The sequence below is a fragment of the Lygodium microphyllum genome, chromosome 9 (assembly GCF_053477565.2).
Source record: "Lygodium microphyllum isolate KBCC chromosome 9, Lygodium_microphyllum_v1.1.10, whole genome shotgun sequence".
NCBI lineage: Eukaryota > Viridiplantae > Streptophyta > Polypodiopsida > Schizaeales > Lygodiaceae > Lygodium > Lygodium microphyllum.
Window position 1 is genome coordinate 85,861,728 of NC_141143.1, and position 16,938 is coordinate 85,878,665.

Consider the following 16,938-nt stretch of genomic DNA (forward strand, 5'->3'; position numbering starts at 1 on the left):
AATATTATTTTATATACACATAAAATTATAGCATAATTTTTATAAATTTATAATCTATTTTATATTAAACCTCAATTTTTCTCGGGGAGAGAGAGAGAGAGAGAGAGAGAGAGAGGGTGTGTGAGCTTTTATCATTGGTGATCTTCTCCACATATTTATCTTTTGCATAAGGTCAAATCAGTCCTTTAAAGCAGCTGCTGGTTTCAAATGCCGATTTTCCCACGTCCATATAACCTTCACCTCCGTATTGCCTTTTCCAAAAGCAAAAGAAATTCAAGACACTTCGCTGTCGTTTGAGTGTTTCAGATCCGAGAGAGTGGAGAGAGAAGAAAGGTCGAGAGACACACACAGTGTGAAGGAGATGGAGAAGCGGGAGGCAGACAGTGGTGACGTCCAACAAGTACACGCATTGCTGGTGCCGTTTCCGACGGCAGGCCACGTGAGACCGTGTGTGGAACTCGCGAGACGACTGGCAAGGCGAGGCGTGCTGGTGTCCGTGGCGAATTTCCACTACATCGTCGCTCCATTCCAGAAGACGCTGAAGAGTGATGCACCACAAGAAGAAGATGGAGAAGAATTAATAAGGTTCGTGGGGTTGCCGGATGGCCTCCCTGAAGACCACCCGCGGAGTCCGGCGACCTACGAGTACTTGCAAGCGGTGCAGAAAAACATGGCAGGACCGTTGCAGGCCTACATACAGGAGCAGCAGCGGCAAAGGAGAGCTGGAGATGGAGTAGGGCAGGAGGTGCCGATAACGTGCATCATAGCAGACGCATTCATGCCATGGACACGGGATCTGGCGGAGGCTCTCAATCTGAGCCGCGTCCTGCTATGGACTTCCAGCGCCGCCACCTTCTCTATATTCCGCCACGCCGACCTACTGGTGCGCAACGGCATCATCCAGGCACCTGGTAAGCTTACTGTGTGCGTGCGTGTTTGTTTTCTCTCTCTCTTCTGCTCAAATTTCGGGTTTCCTTCCTGATATTGCTGCCATGAATGTGGCGCAGGCCCGATGACGAGTCAAGCGCGCCCTGACTTCACCCTCCTTCCTTCCGACGCCCTCATCGACTACATCCCCGGCCTGCCCCCCCTCACCCAGGCCGACCTCCCCTCCGTCCTACACGCTTGCGACTGGCGCGCCGAGTTCCTGCAAACCCTCTTCCAGCGCACAGACGATGCCCTCTGCACGCTGGTGCACTCCGTGTATGAGCTGGAGAAGAACGTCTTCGATCAGCTCCAGAACAACTGCAGCCCCCCCTTGCTCCCTGTCGGCCCCCTCTACAGCTCCCCTCCGTCATCGGAGGATGAGGCCGATGAAGAATGCCTGGCGTGGCTTGGGAAGCGGGAGAGAGGCAGCGTCGTGTACATCTCGTGGGGCACCTTGTATAGAGCAACGAGGCAGGAGGTAGAGGAGATCGCTGCGGCCCTGGAGATGATGGAGGAGCAGGCCTTCCTGTGGGTCGTAAGGTCGGACGACCGCCACGAGGATGCTATCCTAGATGCTTTTAGGGAGAGGACCAAGACAAGGGGCAAGGTCGTGCCATGGGCCCCCCAGACCAGGGTTCTCGAGCACCCTTCCACAGGTGCATTCCTGTCCCATTGCGGTTGGAACTCCACCTTAGAGAGCGTGCTCGCGGGCGTGCCCATCGTCGCATGGCCGCGCGACTCTGAGCAAGCCACTAACGCCAAGTTCATCGAGGATGAGTGGCGTGTGGGCGTGCGGCTCCCCCACACGCGTCCCCTTCATCGGGATGATATTTGTAAAGCCATACAAATGGTTCTGCTGGACTCTGAACTGCGTCTCCGTATGCGTGAGTTGTCTATCTCGTGTTGCACTAGCTCTTCCTCCCATTCCCACCTCGATAGCTTTCTTCATAATATGAAATTAGAAACTAAGAAAAGAACCATCGGACTTTGATCCAAATTCTTTGGCTTGTCAAAGTTTGACATAACTTGAGGACAATCTTGAAAGTCCAAATTGCCAAGCATTTGAGACAATGTTGCACGAGTCCAAAAATTAAAAGCGAGAATAACACGATTGATTAGTGAGATGCTAACTTGTCACTAAGGGGTCCTACAATACATGGTGTTGATTACTAGGTTGTTCCATGGATATCGTCTCTCAACATTGAGACATGAGTGTTGTGGATGGCATTGTTCATCTTGGCCACTATTGTTCCCAATATAATTGCTATCACTATGGTCCATATTGTTACATTTGGTATGAGATAAGTTTCACCCCAACATATGTTCTAACTGTCTTTCTATATGCTTAATAGAAATTTTGATTGAATGTTGAGGTTTGTTGGCTTTAATTTTGGTAGCAATTTTTCTTGATACTTGTTTCCCCTTTCTTTCTCATCTATTTTTCTATTCTATATATTGTTTAAAGCTTTGCCTTGGAGATCTTAAACCAATCACAAGGCTCCTAAGCCTATGTAACTCAAGGAGTAGATGTTTGGTATTCAAAAAGTAAAGAGTGCTTTTTCTTGAAGGGTGAGTAGGGGTTATATTTATTCTCTCTCTCACTCTCATAAGTGAATACATTTACATACACACTCTCTTTTAATTCAATACACACACACACACTCTCTCTCTCTCTCTCTCTCTCTCTTAATTAAACACACACACATACAATCTTTTCTTTTCTTATTTGAATATATAAGAGAAAATTCACACACACACACACATCACATCACATTCCGAGAGAGAGAGAGAGAGACGATTATGTCTTATGCACCATTCTCACTCTACTCAAAATTGATTGTACACTCATCCTTCCTATCCAAGAAAGTGATAAATGCAGATTCGCATTGAGGTTTAGTGAACACAATTGGCTCTTTATTGTATTCTAAGATCTTAGGTTCGTTGTGTGCTCCATAATCCACAAAATCTCCTAAAATCATCCCATGTACTTGCTACCAACTTTGTATGCAATATATAGAGGAGATGGAGAAGAAAAGCAAGACAAGCTTCACACAAGTCCCTCACTCCCTTCACTACTCGACCTCACACATGCACCCTCTACTTCACCTCTTACCATAAAGGGATATATAAGAAGAAAGGTGAATGGCAAGAGTTTATCCTCTCAAGTCCATCACAAAGTTCATAGAGAACGTGAGATTAAATCACTTTCATTACTTTAACATATAACCAAGAATGCATCAAGGATGATAAGTGAGTTGGGAGCCAACCTCCAAGCCAATAGCATCATAAAGGAATAGAACCACAAGTGTCTTATCTCCTTACATTGAAAATAGGTGAGTTTTGCTCACTCTATTTCAAGACTACTAGGTGACTATCTTGAACACACCATTTCTTGGATTAAAAAACATAGAATAGCATGCTTGCATGACCAATTTAATGTGAAAACCAAGTCATGGATCCTAACATGTGCGCATCATCAATAGCTAACATACAAAAATGCATTGAGCCTACAAAGGTGAGGTTGAGAAACCCAAAGGCCATGGATTGTTGGGAGCAAGAATCTAAGAATGTTAGTTGTTTAAGTGCAATAAATTTAGCAAGGAAAGTTAGGTACTCCAACACATAGGGCTAGAACCATAATGGAGATCTAGCCATACGAGGCTACCAATGTGAGGCTTGAAGACAACAATCCAAGGAAGGATACAAACTTAAGGGCTAGGATAGAGCACTCTTCCAAAGTCCAAGAACTTTGAGGATAAAGCATAGATAAGGCAACTAGATCCCCCAACCTACTACAAACTTAAGTAATGCTCAAATCTATGACACAATGGAGCTAAACCAAAGAGAATTCACTAGCACATGTCAGTTATGAACTTGGCTCGGAGATTATGGAGCACAAGATACTCAAACTAAAAGGATGAAACAAAGTTGGGTACAAGCACATGCTACAAAACCATTGCTTAGTTATGAACTTGGCTAGGAGATTATGGAGCACAAGATACTCAAACTAAAAGGATGAAACAAAGTTGGGTACAAGCACATGCTACAAAACCATTGCTCAGTTATGAACTTGGCTAGGAGATTATGGAGCACAAGATACTCAAACTAAAAGGATGAAACAAAGTTGGGTATAAGCACATGCTACAAAACCACTGCCAACTAAGGCTATCCCCAAAGCCACAGAGCCCATGCTTAAATGGGCGCCAAGGCACCAAAAGCGACCTGCTTGTAGCAAGCAAACACAGCCTTGCAATAACACCATATTAGAGAATTTGGAAACCTCCCAAGTTCCACTTTCAAATAAGGGGTAAAGATTTGGCCATGTGGCTAAATCTTAACCCTTGCTTCAAAGTGGAACTTGAAAAGACATCCTATATTAGAGTAGAGTCCACTTTCAAGTAAGGGGACAAGATTTGACCATGTGGCCAAATATTAGTTATACTAGGAATTTCCAAACTATATGAGAATTCTCTAATATAGTGTTCAAGGCTAACAACTATCATTTGAAACTTAAGAGACCAACCCGATGCTATCAATGTAGTGTACAATCAAGCCATGATAGATCCCCAAAGATCTGTTGTGAGCCCAAGGATACTACAAAGGCAACACATGGATATGGGTGACCAAGGAGGGAAATCCTATGAGTATGGCCCAACCTACCACGACCATCACTTGTCACCCCATCTCTAGGAAGCCCCACTCTCGCTAAGGAAGTGAACACCGAGGAAACCCGAGCTGCAAAGCCTATAGAACCCGCGATGGTTGCAGTAAAAAAACCCCAACCAATCTATTGACCAATCAACAACTTGATATCCCAAAATCATCTAAGTCCAGAGAGCTTGGCATCCCAGTGTTGGTGGCTGCGCAAGAGGAAGGAAACACACCATCTATGCCACTGGAGCCACACTTAGTACCCCAAAAGCAGCACTAGACACACGGATCAGACTATAGAGTTACCCTTAGATACACCACTGTCTAGTGTGCTACCCCTCAAACCATCACTATTTATAGCTCAATTTCACCCCAGCCACCAGCAGGTCTTAAGCCTTCCTGGGGGCTCCCCTTGGGGCCCCCCAAAAAAACTGATTTCGTGGGGGGGTGCAATTTTTTTGAGCGAAAAAAAAAGGGAGCACCATTGACATGCGACGACGATTTGAGGGAGAGAATGACTATATGCATTTTGAAACCTCAATTATTGCATGAAATTGATGTTATCAGCCTGATGCTTGATGCCTATGCCTTCCATCCCCACTCTCCGCTCCTCTAATGGCTGCCCAGATGAAGAGATCTCATTCTAGTCTTTCTCTCTCCTCCCTCCTTCTCCCCTCTATGGGTTGTTCATGTGCATTACCTTGAAGGAAGAATCGGGAAGGAGATTGCAGCAAATGATGATGGAGATTAATGGGGATGATAAAGCTTGATGTACAACATGGAATTGAGAGCAATGGAGGCTCCATCCGCTGGTCACACAGTCCTTTAATGCGTCTCGGGTTTCATAGAAACACGGTATGACTTTTTAATGAAGGAAATGAAGCTTTTTTGACATTTTATAATGGAAACGATGTTCTCATGTGATAAAAAATTGTTTGAGTGCTAGTTGCATCATGTTTAATCGATGTCTATCAAATAATTCTGATTTCATAATGATTTACATGCTCTATTTAAATCCCGCAAAACCCGAAATGCGATTTTCAAGGGTAAAATGATGGTTTTGTCATTTCGGATGGGTGAAATTGTGTTCCTATGAAAATAAAATAAAAATGAAAATTGATTTTTAATATGTTGAAATAATTGGTATGAGAAAAATTTAAAAAATAGTGATTATTTCCAAATAAATACTAAAAAATAAGGGAAAATATGAAAAAATAGAAATATGACTCATACAAATAATAAAAAATACAATGAGTGTGAATGTATGGTAGTGGTGGAGCATGAGTTTTAGCCTCAATTTGCTCTATCTCTTTGTCAAAATTCGTGATTTATTGCTATTCATACATCAAAATATGACAAAATGAACCCCTACACCTATGCAACAGAAGCAATACCTAAAACTAGGGGGTGGGGTGTTTGAATGATGCAATTTGGATGTTGATTATGGCTGATTATGCTGATGCATAACATGATATAGGGTTCCTCGTATTTTAATTAAGAGGATAGTAGCATAAGCGTTGTCTCAGTGCTATTCTTACATCGCCGCAATGAGTTAGTGAATGAGCATTGGAAAGCATGGTTGTGCACGACACATTTCTGATTGAAAATTATGTTTGAGGACATTAAGATCATCCACTTTTGCATGTGCATATCAACCACGGTATTGGAATATAAAGAACTGGATACGTAGCACATGTTTTCTGTTATGATGACCTACGCTTAAGTGTGGAAGACGTCCTAAGCTATAGGCTAGTCAATTGTTTTCTTAGGTTGGTAAGGACACATGGTATCTCCTAGAATACGTTCAAAATGAAAGAGTGGAGCTTGTATCGTATGTACTTTATTGGAGGGACACATCTTGGGGCCAATCCCGGAGGTGTAGGAGAGTCGCAGTGGAGCCGCGGCAGTCAACCCGAGAGGTGCTTCCTTATGTTTGTGCTACAAGGTATTATGCCTATATGTTATGGGATCTCTCTCTGAGGAGAAGGAATGGTAAATGTTGGATTATGACCTAATATAAACACAAAATTGACATTAGCATTTAGTGTAGAGTGAGTCAATCCGATTATAGCCATGGCATAACCCATCGCAATTCCAGCAGGGACACTGGATTTACTGGCATTATGAGCACCTTTGCACATCTTCCATGGGTTAGCAGAAGAAGATTGGAAACTCCATATTAAGGAGTTTCAAACGCTCATGTTCAACTATCGAATCCAAGACGAAGGACACTTAATGATATTCTTCAATATGACATTAAAAGGAAGGGTAGCAGTATGGTATCACGATCTAGAGACTGGAACCATAACTAGCATTAACCAATTCTTCACGGCCTTCCATAGAGAGTTTGCTCCTGAGAGGGGTGGACAATATTGGTTGCGTGTCTTGAATGTAACATGGCAAGAGCCAAATGATAATGTCTAGGCCCATGCTAAGAAACTAAAGCAAGTTCTTCGCAAACTTAATACTTATATTTCCATTCCACTAGCTGCACTATTGCAATATTTCCTACACGGATTAGATTTCAATATCCAAGTGCAGCTTAGTAGTGTTGCTTTGGCCGACATTGACACTGCTATTACCCAAGCAGAAGGAGTAGAGTTGCGCTTGCAAGCGGCTTATGCACTAAGGATAAATTAAAATGGTAATAATTTGGCACTGACCAATGGGAGTCAAGGGAACCCCATAACAAATGCGAATGGAAGAAGGAGTATCATGCCAAATTTGCCTATGTTACCAGCTCCTTTCAACATGACTATGCCTTTTGCTAGTCAGATGGGCCCAATAAATGATGGAGGCCAAACAACAAATTTGAATGTTATCCCAGTAGATCAGCGGCCAATTCCTAATCAAGTGATTAGGCGGATGGGACAACAGATTGATGATCGCAACTATGAGTCCAGTGCCTCAAATGTCCTTGGCGAAGTTAAGGACATGATGAAGCACTACACCGATATGATTTCTGAGCAATATAGACAAATAGCTATGGATGTTAATTTCCTTAAGAGGCAGCACAATTTGATAGGGAGTCGACGCCTTGAAGAGAGTGCCCCATTAAGATTCAGCTATAAGTGGTGTGGTGGCCAACATTTTCCTAGGAATTGTCCAAATATCAAATGCAATATTTGCAAAAAGTCTGGCCACTTAGCTGCTACCTATTGGAGTAAGATCAGTTCTCTCCAACAAGGGAGTAAACTGCCAGGTCCAGTTAACCATCGCACACAAGGGAATAATCTCCAATAAGATGAGGGACCAAGACAAATACTGAAACGAGGAAAGGCTATTGTAGAAAAGTTGCCTCATGGTAATGGAGTCATTCTTATTGAGGCCACATCTATGGGCATCAATGCATCGATCATTGCCTCCATCTCAGGCTCCAAGATTGTAGGAAAGTTTGGAAGACTACCTGTCTCGCAGGGAAGTTACTATATGTATATCCTCTGTTGAGATATCGAGCTCCACTCGTGATACGCCAGGGTGACCATTGTGCATTTATGTCACCGACGTGTTAGTTGCAGATGCGGTTGGTACACTGCCCATGAATAATAGCTACATGATAGCTATCCTTATCTACTCTAGTTCGTGGCTCAGTTAGTATGCCACCTTAGTTAGTTGAGTTTGGTTTGAGACCCATATAGAGGGTTCTTCTATTTTCTTTGTATTTGAGTTCTTTTGGCTTACACAACTAAGAAGAGGAAAACTGTTTTCAGCCTCCACCCTTGTGTGTCTTCCTCCATTGTGCAAGCAAGAAAGCTTCAAGCGAGACTCCTTCCTTCTCTCCCACAATCTTGACATGGTATCAGAGCCTTGTTCGTGGTAAGGAGCTCAAGAAAGCAAGCCAAGCTCGCGGTGGTCTGGTAAGAGGAGCAGTGTTGCTTTCATTTCCTGTTTTGGGAGCAGATCTCTGCAGGTAGCACAGCCGGAAATTGCAGGAGTGCATTGTCTCAGGTTGAGACGCCCTTCGCGGTGAAGCGACCTTGTTTTTTTGATTTGAGGCCATTTCGGGGCCTGTTTTGCAGACGGAAGTTTTCTGCACGCACTCAAGAAAAGGCTCAGTTTTATGCTGTGCGACCACTATTCTACAGGTCGGTGAAAAGTTACTGTAGAAATTGCATCGTATGCTTGTGCGCAGAGACATTGGGAGTTTCAGAATCATCCTTGGTTCCTGTTTATGCAAAATCGTCACTAGGAAGTGACTGTGTGGTCAAATACCACTTTCGCCAGTTTTGCAGATTTGCCCTTGTGAGGCTGAAGCTGTGGTTTTTGCAGTGACAGAATTTTTTGCAGTCTTCTGTAATGGCATCTGATTCTCTTTCACAGATTGTCACTGAAAAGCTTGACAAGAACAACTTCCAGGCATGGAAGTTTAGAATGACGAATTTCCTTATGGGAAAAGGATATTGGGAATTTGTTGCAGGAAATGAAGAAGAACCAGTTCTTCCTGATGTTCCCAATCAACAACAAATGCAGGCATTTAAAACATGGCATGAGAGAGCCAGGAAAGTTATGTATTGGCTGTCTATCAGTATTTCAGACTCTATGATTGTGCATATTCAGGATGCAAGTACGCCAAAGGAGGCATGGGATACTTTGTCAAAAATGTATAGCACAAATACGCAAGCCAGGAAAATGCAGCTCAAGCAAGAGTTGCATAATGTGCAAAGAGAAAGTATGAGCATCAACGACTACCACATGAAGGTGAAGAAGATTGCAGATGCACTTGCTTCCATTGGGTCGCCAGTGGAAGATGATGATTTAGTTTCCGTGACCTTGAATGGTCTAGGAAAGGATTATGCACAGTTTCGGACATCCATTTCAGTTCGTGAAAGATTTCCTGATTTTGAGGAGTTGATTGCTCTTCTAATTTCTGAGGAACAGAGAAATGGTGGTGCATCTTCTTCAGGAGGAACTTCAAAAGAAGCTGTCTTCTACTCAAATGCTGGAAGAGGTAGAGGCAGAGGTAGAGGAGGCCGATTTGGAGGCCGTGGCAGAAATCAGAATATGCAGCAAACTCAAGAAAACCAGTCCTATGGAGGAGGACATGGTAACTCTAGAGGCAGGGGGAGCCAAAGAGGTCGTGGTGGATGGCAAAGAGGCCAAAATGCAAACAGTAATGTTGAATGCTACTACTGTGGTAAAATGGGTCATATGGCTAAAGACTGCTATAAAAAGCAAAATGACATCATGAATGGAAAACTGCAACAAGGGAATTATGCATCTTCTAGTAGACAGGGTGATGACAGAAATGAGCATTTGTTCATGGTGCAGCACATGAACAATTCTATGACAAGTGCAGAAGAAAGCAATGATGTATGGTATGTTGACTCAGGTGCATCAAACCACATGACAGGTCATGCAGAATGGATGGAGGATGCAAAGAAAATGGAAAAACCAGGATTTGTGGAGACTGGTGATGATACTGCACATCCTATTGTGCAGATTGGAAAAATTCCCTTGTCTATGCAGGGTGGGAAAAAGAAATACCTGTCCGATGTATTTCATGTCCCGAATATCACCAAGAATCTGGTTTCAGTTGGTCAAATGGTTGAACAGGGCTTGCAGGTCAGATTTAATCCTCATGGATGCTTTGTTGAGGATATGAAAAATAAAGGTCGCTTGATAGCAAAAGGAAAGAAGAAGGGCAGAATGTTTACATTGGATGCAGACATGTCTGAATTGAGTGCAGCAATGTTTGCACATGGGACCGGTGTAGTTGCAGATATTGATATCTGGCATAAACGCATTGGTCATGTTAATGTACAGCGACTTAAATCAATGCAGGCCCAAAATATTGTTGCAGGATTGCCCAAATTCAAGGTTGCAGAAATGCATAAGGTATGTGAAGCCTGTCAGTTTGGAAAACATGCAAGGAAACCATTTCCTAGACATGTTCAAGAGAGTGAGAAGCCATTGGAATTAATCCACTCTGATGTGTGGACTACTAAAGCTGCATCTCTTGGAGGTTGTCATTATTTTGTCACTTTTATTGATGACTATAGCAGAAAAGTTTGGGTGTATTTTATGAAAAAGAAAAGTGAAGTTTTTGGGCATTTCAAAACCCTTAAAGCTATGGCTGAAAAAGAAACAGGTCTGCAAATAAAATGCCTGAGGTCAGATGGAGGGGGAGAGTACCTCTCAAATGAGTTTGCAAAGTTCTTGCGGGAGCATGGCATAAAGCAGCAATATTCATGCAGTTATACCCCACAACAAAATGGAATTGCAGAAAGGAAAAACAGGCATATTGGAGAGGTATCTCGTGCCATGCTCAATGAAAAAGACTTGCCAGATTTTTATTGGGCTGAAGCAGTTGCTACAGCAGTCTACATAATGAACAGGACTCCCACTGCAGCAATACATGGAATGACTCCAGAGGAGAGGTATACTGGTAGGAAACCAGATATTTCTCATTTGAAAATTTTTGGTTGCATTGCCTATGTACATGTGCCAGATGAGCTGAGATCCAAGTTGGATCCAAAAGCTGAGAAGTGCATCTTTATTGGTTACTCTCTGCAGCAAAAAGGGTATAGATGCTATAACCCTTCTACTCGTAAGTTTACAGTGAGCAGAGATGTTGTTTTTGATGAGATGAGTAGCTGGTATAAACCAGTAAATGTGATTGATGATGTAGATGCACAAAATGGTAATGCTGCACAAAATTCACAGCAGCAGTCACAAAATATTAGTGGACCTGGAGCGTCCTCTAGCAGTGGTTCACATTCTTCGCCATGGACAGGCAGATTGAGATCAGGAGATTCTTCTCAAAGCAATGCAGATAGTGGTATGCAGGTATCACGAAAAGGAAAAGAGAAAGTTGATCAGCCCATGTTTGATGTGAATGCAGGTCACTCTTATGTGGATGGTGAATCCAGTGGCTCAGAGCAGAGCATTGATGATGAGTTGGGTATTCCTTCTATTGTTACACCTGGAGTAAGGAAGACCAGGGATGTTTTGAGAGCACCTGGGAGTGAACCTACTTTGCGCAGGTCTACGAGAGCTAGGTATCCTGTGGATAGGCTGAAATATGATGGATTTACAGCCATTCACTATGCATATATGGTCAAGGTGATACAGGAACCAGAACCCGCTTCTTTTGAGCAAGCCATGGGAAAAGAAAAATGGGAGAAAGCCATGGATGAAGAAATGGATGCCTTGGAAGCAAATGCTACATGGGAGTTAGTACCTTTGCCTAAAGGTAAGAATGCAATTGGCTGTAAGTGGGTTTATAAGGTGAAGCACAATGCTGATGGTTCTGTGAACAGATACAAGGCAAGATTAGTAGTCAAGGGGTATGCACAAACATATGGCATTGACTATGAAGAAACATTTAGTCCGGTTGCAAGGATGGCAACCGTAAGAGCAGTCATTGCTATGGCTGCATCAAAGGGATGGTCTTTACATCAGATGGATGTAAAGAATGCCTTCTTGCATGGTGATTTGCAAGAAGAGGTCTATATGGAGCAGCCACCAGGTTATGTGCATGCTGTTCATCCTGAGTTTGTTTGCAGGTTGAAGAAAGCCTTGTATGGCTTGAAGCAAGCACCTAGAGCATGGTCTGACAAGATAGGACAGTATCTTGTCACTATTGGCTTTCAGATTTCCAAGGCAGATTTCTCACTTTATGTGAGAAAAACAGAGAAAGGTATTATGCTGCTTGTCATTTATGTTGATGATTTGATTATGACAGGTGACAGTGATGAAGATATCCTTCATGTGAAAATGCTATTGAAGCAGAAGTTTGAGATGAAGAATTTGGGAGAGCTGCGTTATTTCTTGGGCATTGAGGTGATTAGATCACCAAGTGGGATACAGCTATTGCAGAGGCAGTATGGATTGGACATGCTGTCCAAATATGGGATGACAGGCTGTAAGCCTATTTCAGTTCCTTTGGAGCAAAATGTGAAGCTGAGCACAGATGCAGGTGAGCTTCTAGAAGACCCTACTATGTACAGACGCATAGTAGGAAGTTTGATTTATATGACTATTACCAGGCCAGATTTGAGCTATGCTGTTGGATTGGTAAGTCAGTTTATGCAGGCTCCAAGGAAACCACATTTGGATGCGGCTAGACGCATACTTAGGTATGTGAAGTCCACATTGCAGTGTGGACTATTTTATGAGACTGGGGTTCAGATACAGTTGCATGGATACACTGATGCTGATTGGGCTGGTAGTATTTCTGATAGACGATCTACCAGTGGATATGTATTCTCTTTTGGGAGTGCTACAGTCACTTGGAGCAGCAAGAAACAGCCTACAGTTGCCTTGTCGAGCACAGAGGCTGAGTACAGGGGTGCAGCAATGGCTGCATGTGAGGTAGCTTGGTTGCATAAGCTACTTTATGATATGCATCAGTCTACAGATGGGCCAGTTGTCATTTATTGTGACAACATGAGTAGTATACACTTGGCAAATAACCCAGTCTATCATGCTAGAACAAAGCACATTGAGGTGCATTATCACTATGTGCGAGAGAGGGTTTTACTAGGTCTTATTGATCTAGTTTATGTCAGCACAGAGGATCAGGTAGCTGACATATTCACGAAGGCATTGGGCGCAGAGAAGTTGCGCAAGTTCAGAGACCTGCTTGGTGTGCAGGAATTGGGATTGAGCTCGAGGGGGAGTGTTGAGATATCGAGCTCCACTCGTGATACGCCAGGGTGACCGTTGTGCATTTATGTCACCGACGTGTTAGTTGCAGATGCGGTTGGTACACCGCCCATGAATAATAGCTACATGATAGCTATCCTTATCTACTCTAGTTCGTGGCTCAGTTAGTATGCCACCTTAGTTAGTTGAGTTTGGTTTGAGACCCATATAGAGGGTTCTTCTATTTTCTTTGTATTTGAGTTCTTTTGGCTTACACAACTAAGAAGAGGAAAACTGTTTTCAGCCTCCACCCTTGTGTCTTCCTCCATTGTGCAAGCAAGAAAGCTTCAAGCGAGACTCCTTCCTTCTCTCCCACAATCTTGACATCCTCTACATCACGTGCGTTTAAGGCCTATTTATAAAAATCCTTATCTATGAATTTTTCATGAATAAAACATAACACTTTTCTATTCAATCTATAAATAATTTCCTTATATTACACCCTTATGTGTGTAAAAAATATATAAAAATGATATTTTAAAAATACATTATTTTGAACCCACATGATCCACATATATATTCATGAGTAACTTACTCGAGGCCTGTCTCCTTTGGTATTGATGGTATAGATTGGGTAGTACCTTCCAAGTGGTGGATTGGCTTAGGCACTCTATCCATCATATGCCCACGAACTTTTCTAACTAGCCGTAAAGAGTGCACTTCTCCTTGGGATGAGACGTCATCTCCCTGTAATAAGTTTACCGACCATATCCAATGTTTTTGTATATGATATTCAATTAGTTTGCAAATACAATACATGATTGATATATACTTTTCTTACTGTTTGCTCAAAATCTCTGAGATCACCTGATCAATGATCTCTGATTGAAACTCGCCGAAGTATCATGCATGTTCTATAGACAATCGAAGTTTTGTCTAATTGCTAGCTTACATTGAGAGCAAGGACATAGAATACACTGATTAAGATCATCTCATGATCTTGAACATCAGGGGCTTCATCGTTTTCCATTTGGTCTACGTTATGACAAACAACTTGTTTTTGTTATCTTTTTTTTTTCCTTTCTAAAATTGTTTGAGAAGGGATTTCTTCTCTTATAACTCAAAAAAATTAACGTATGTAAAGTCTCCATCCACCTACGGACGGGCCTACAGTATGTAAAGTCTAATATGCTATACATGGGGACGAGGGAGTAGCTACCCTATGTTGGAGTGTTTCGCGTCCCGTGATATTCCACCGGACCTCGCCACCTTTTTTCCTTTGTGTGCACCTTTAACAAAACCTCTCTCTCTCTCTCTACTACTACTACTACTACTACTAGTACTCGCCTTCTCGAACACACCAAAGGTGCACCTTTAACAAAACCTCTGTGTGTGTGTGTGTGTACCACCACCACCACCACCACCACCACTACTACTACTGCTACCACCACCACTACTACTACTACAAACAAGAAAAGAGAAAGTTAAAGAACAAGATCTTACCTTCTCTTTGTTTTTTATCCATTTATTCTCCGCTCTCCCTCCCTCTCCCTCTCTTTCTCTCTTTCTTTATTATATTTAATGTTTATTCCCTCTCTCTCTCATTCCTTCTTTCTTTTTCTCTCTTCCTCTTCGTCTCTTATTTCCTTTAACAAAACGTCTCTCCCTCTCTCTCTCTCTCTACTACTACTACTACTACTATTGCTGCTGTTGCTGAGAGGTGAGTGGGGTGTTGGCCCGAAGTGAAGGATTTCATGGGTGTGCCCTTGCGTAAGCACCAAGAAAGTTCAAGTGCCTTGGGAAAAACTCATTGCCTGATGGGGGGAGGTGCAATGGTGGACTGTTGAGTTGCATCGGCACCGTGTCATGTCATGTTACCATGACGTGTCTTGTTGAGGGGCCGTGTTGAGTTGAGAAGCCGTGTTGTGTTGAGGTGCCATGTCATGTTGGGGTGCCGTGTTGTGTTGAGAAATCGTGCTGTGTTGAGGTGCCATGCTGTGTTGAGGTATCGTCTTGTGTTGAGGAGGACTGTGTTATGCTGTGTCGTGCTGTGCTGGGATGACATGTGGAGATGGTTCGTGGCGCGATGCGCGTGATTGGGTCCAAGTCGGATTCATAGCACTTGGTATCAATTGTTGTTGTTGCTGGCTACTACTGGTGCTGTTGCTGCTACTACTACTGTTGCTACTACTACTACTACTACAACTACTACAATAACAATAACAACAACAAACAAGAAAAGAAGAAAAACAACAATAACTACCACTACTACTACAACAACAAACAAGAAAAGAAGAAAAAACTACTATTAGTGCTAGTGCTACTACTACAAACAAGAAAACTACTGCTACCACTACCACTACAAACAAGAAAAGAAGAAATTAAAGAACTACCACCACTACTACTATTACTACTATTGCTGATGTTGCTGCTGCTACTACTACTGTTGAGATATCGAGCTCTACTCGTGATATGCCAGGGTGACCGTTGTGCATTTATGTCACCGACTTGTCAGTTTTGCAGATGTGGTTGGTACACCGCCCATGAATAATAACTAGATGATAGCTATCCTTATCTACTCTAGTTCGTGGCTCAGTTAGTATGCCACCTTAGTTAGTTGTCTTTGGTTTGAGACCCATATATAGGGTTCTTCTATTTCTTTGTATGAGAGTTCTTTTTGGCTTACACAACTAAGAAGAGGAAAACTATTTTCAGCCTCCACCTTTGTGTGCATTTCCCCATTGTGCAAGCAAGAAAGCTACAAGTGAGACTCCTTCCTTCTCTCCCACAATGTTGACATGGTATCAGAGCCTTGTTCGTGGTAAGGAGCTCAAGAAAGCAAGCCAAGCTTGCAGTGTTCTGGTAAGAGGAGCAATGTTGCTTTCATTTTCTGTTTTGGGAGCAAATCTCTACAGGTAGCACAACCGAAAATTGCAAGAGTGCATTGTCTCAGGTTGAGACGCCCTTCACGGTGAAGCAAGAGGGTAGTATATGCTGCAGGCAAGGGCTTTAGCCCTTGGTGACCCTGTTTTTTTTATTTGAGGCCATTTCGGGGCCTGTTTTGGAGGCAGAAGATTTCTGCACGCACTCAGAAAAAGGCCCTATTTTATGCTGTGCGACCACTGTTCTACAGGTCGGTGAAAAGTTACTGCAGAAATTGCATCGTATGCCTGTGCGCAGAGACATTGGAAGTTACGGAATCATCCCTGTTGCCTATTGATGCAAAATCGTCACTAGAAAGTGACTGTGTGATCAAATACCACTTTCGTCAGTTTTGCAGATTAGCCCTTGTGAGGCTGAAGTTGTGTTCTTTGCAGTGACAGAATTTTTTGCAGTGTTCTGTAATGGTGTCTGATTCTCTTTCACAGATTGTCACTGAAAAGCTTGACAAGAACAACTTCCAAGCATGAAAGTTTAGAATGACGAATTTCCTTATGGGAAAGGATATTGGGAATTTGTTGCAGGAAATGAAGAAGAACCAGTTCTTCGTGATGTTCCCAATCAATAGCAAATGCAGGCATTTAAAGCATGGCATGAGAGAGCCAAGAAAGTTATGTACTGGCTGTCTATCAGTATTTCAGACTCTATGATTGTGCATATTCAGGATGCAAGTACGCCAAAGGAGGCATGGGATACTTTGTCAAAAATGTATAGCACAAATACGCAAGCCAGGAAAATGCAGCTCAAGCAAGAGTTGCATAATGTGCAAAGAGAAAATATGAGCATCAATGACTACCACATGAAGGTGAAGAAGATTGCAAATGCACTTGCTTC

General features: G+C 42.7%; 1 protein-coding gene across 1 annotated transcript; it reads left to right on the top strand.

Annotated features, from left to right (window-relative positions):
- Window positions 1–252: 252 nt before the first annotated feature.
- LOC148031259 (UDP-glycosyltransferase 85A7-like) lies at window positions 253–2,279 on the top strand. Its single transcript, XM_087684770.1, has 2 exons — window positions 253–911; window positions 1,008–2,279. The coding sequence occupies exons 1-2, from the start codon at window positions 362–364 to the stop codon at window positions 1,916–1,918; spliced, it is 1,461 nt and encodes a 486-aa protein (XP_087540896.1). The 5' UTR covers window positions 253–361; the 3' UTR covers window positions 1,919–2,279.
- Window positions 2,280–16,938: the final 14,659 nt, after the last annotated feature.

Coding starts and splice junctions, on each gene's coding strand:
- LOC148031259 (XM_087684770.1), top strand. CDS start 362: ATGGAGAAGCGGGAGGCAGACAGTGGTGACGTCCAACAAGTACACGCA. Junction 912..1,007: donor CGGCATCATCCAGGCACCTG/GTAAGCTTACTG, acceptor AATGTGGCGCAG/GCCCGATGACGAGTCAAGCG.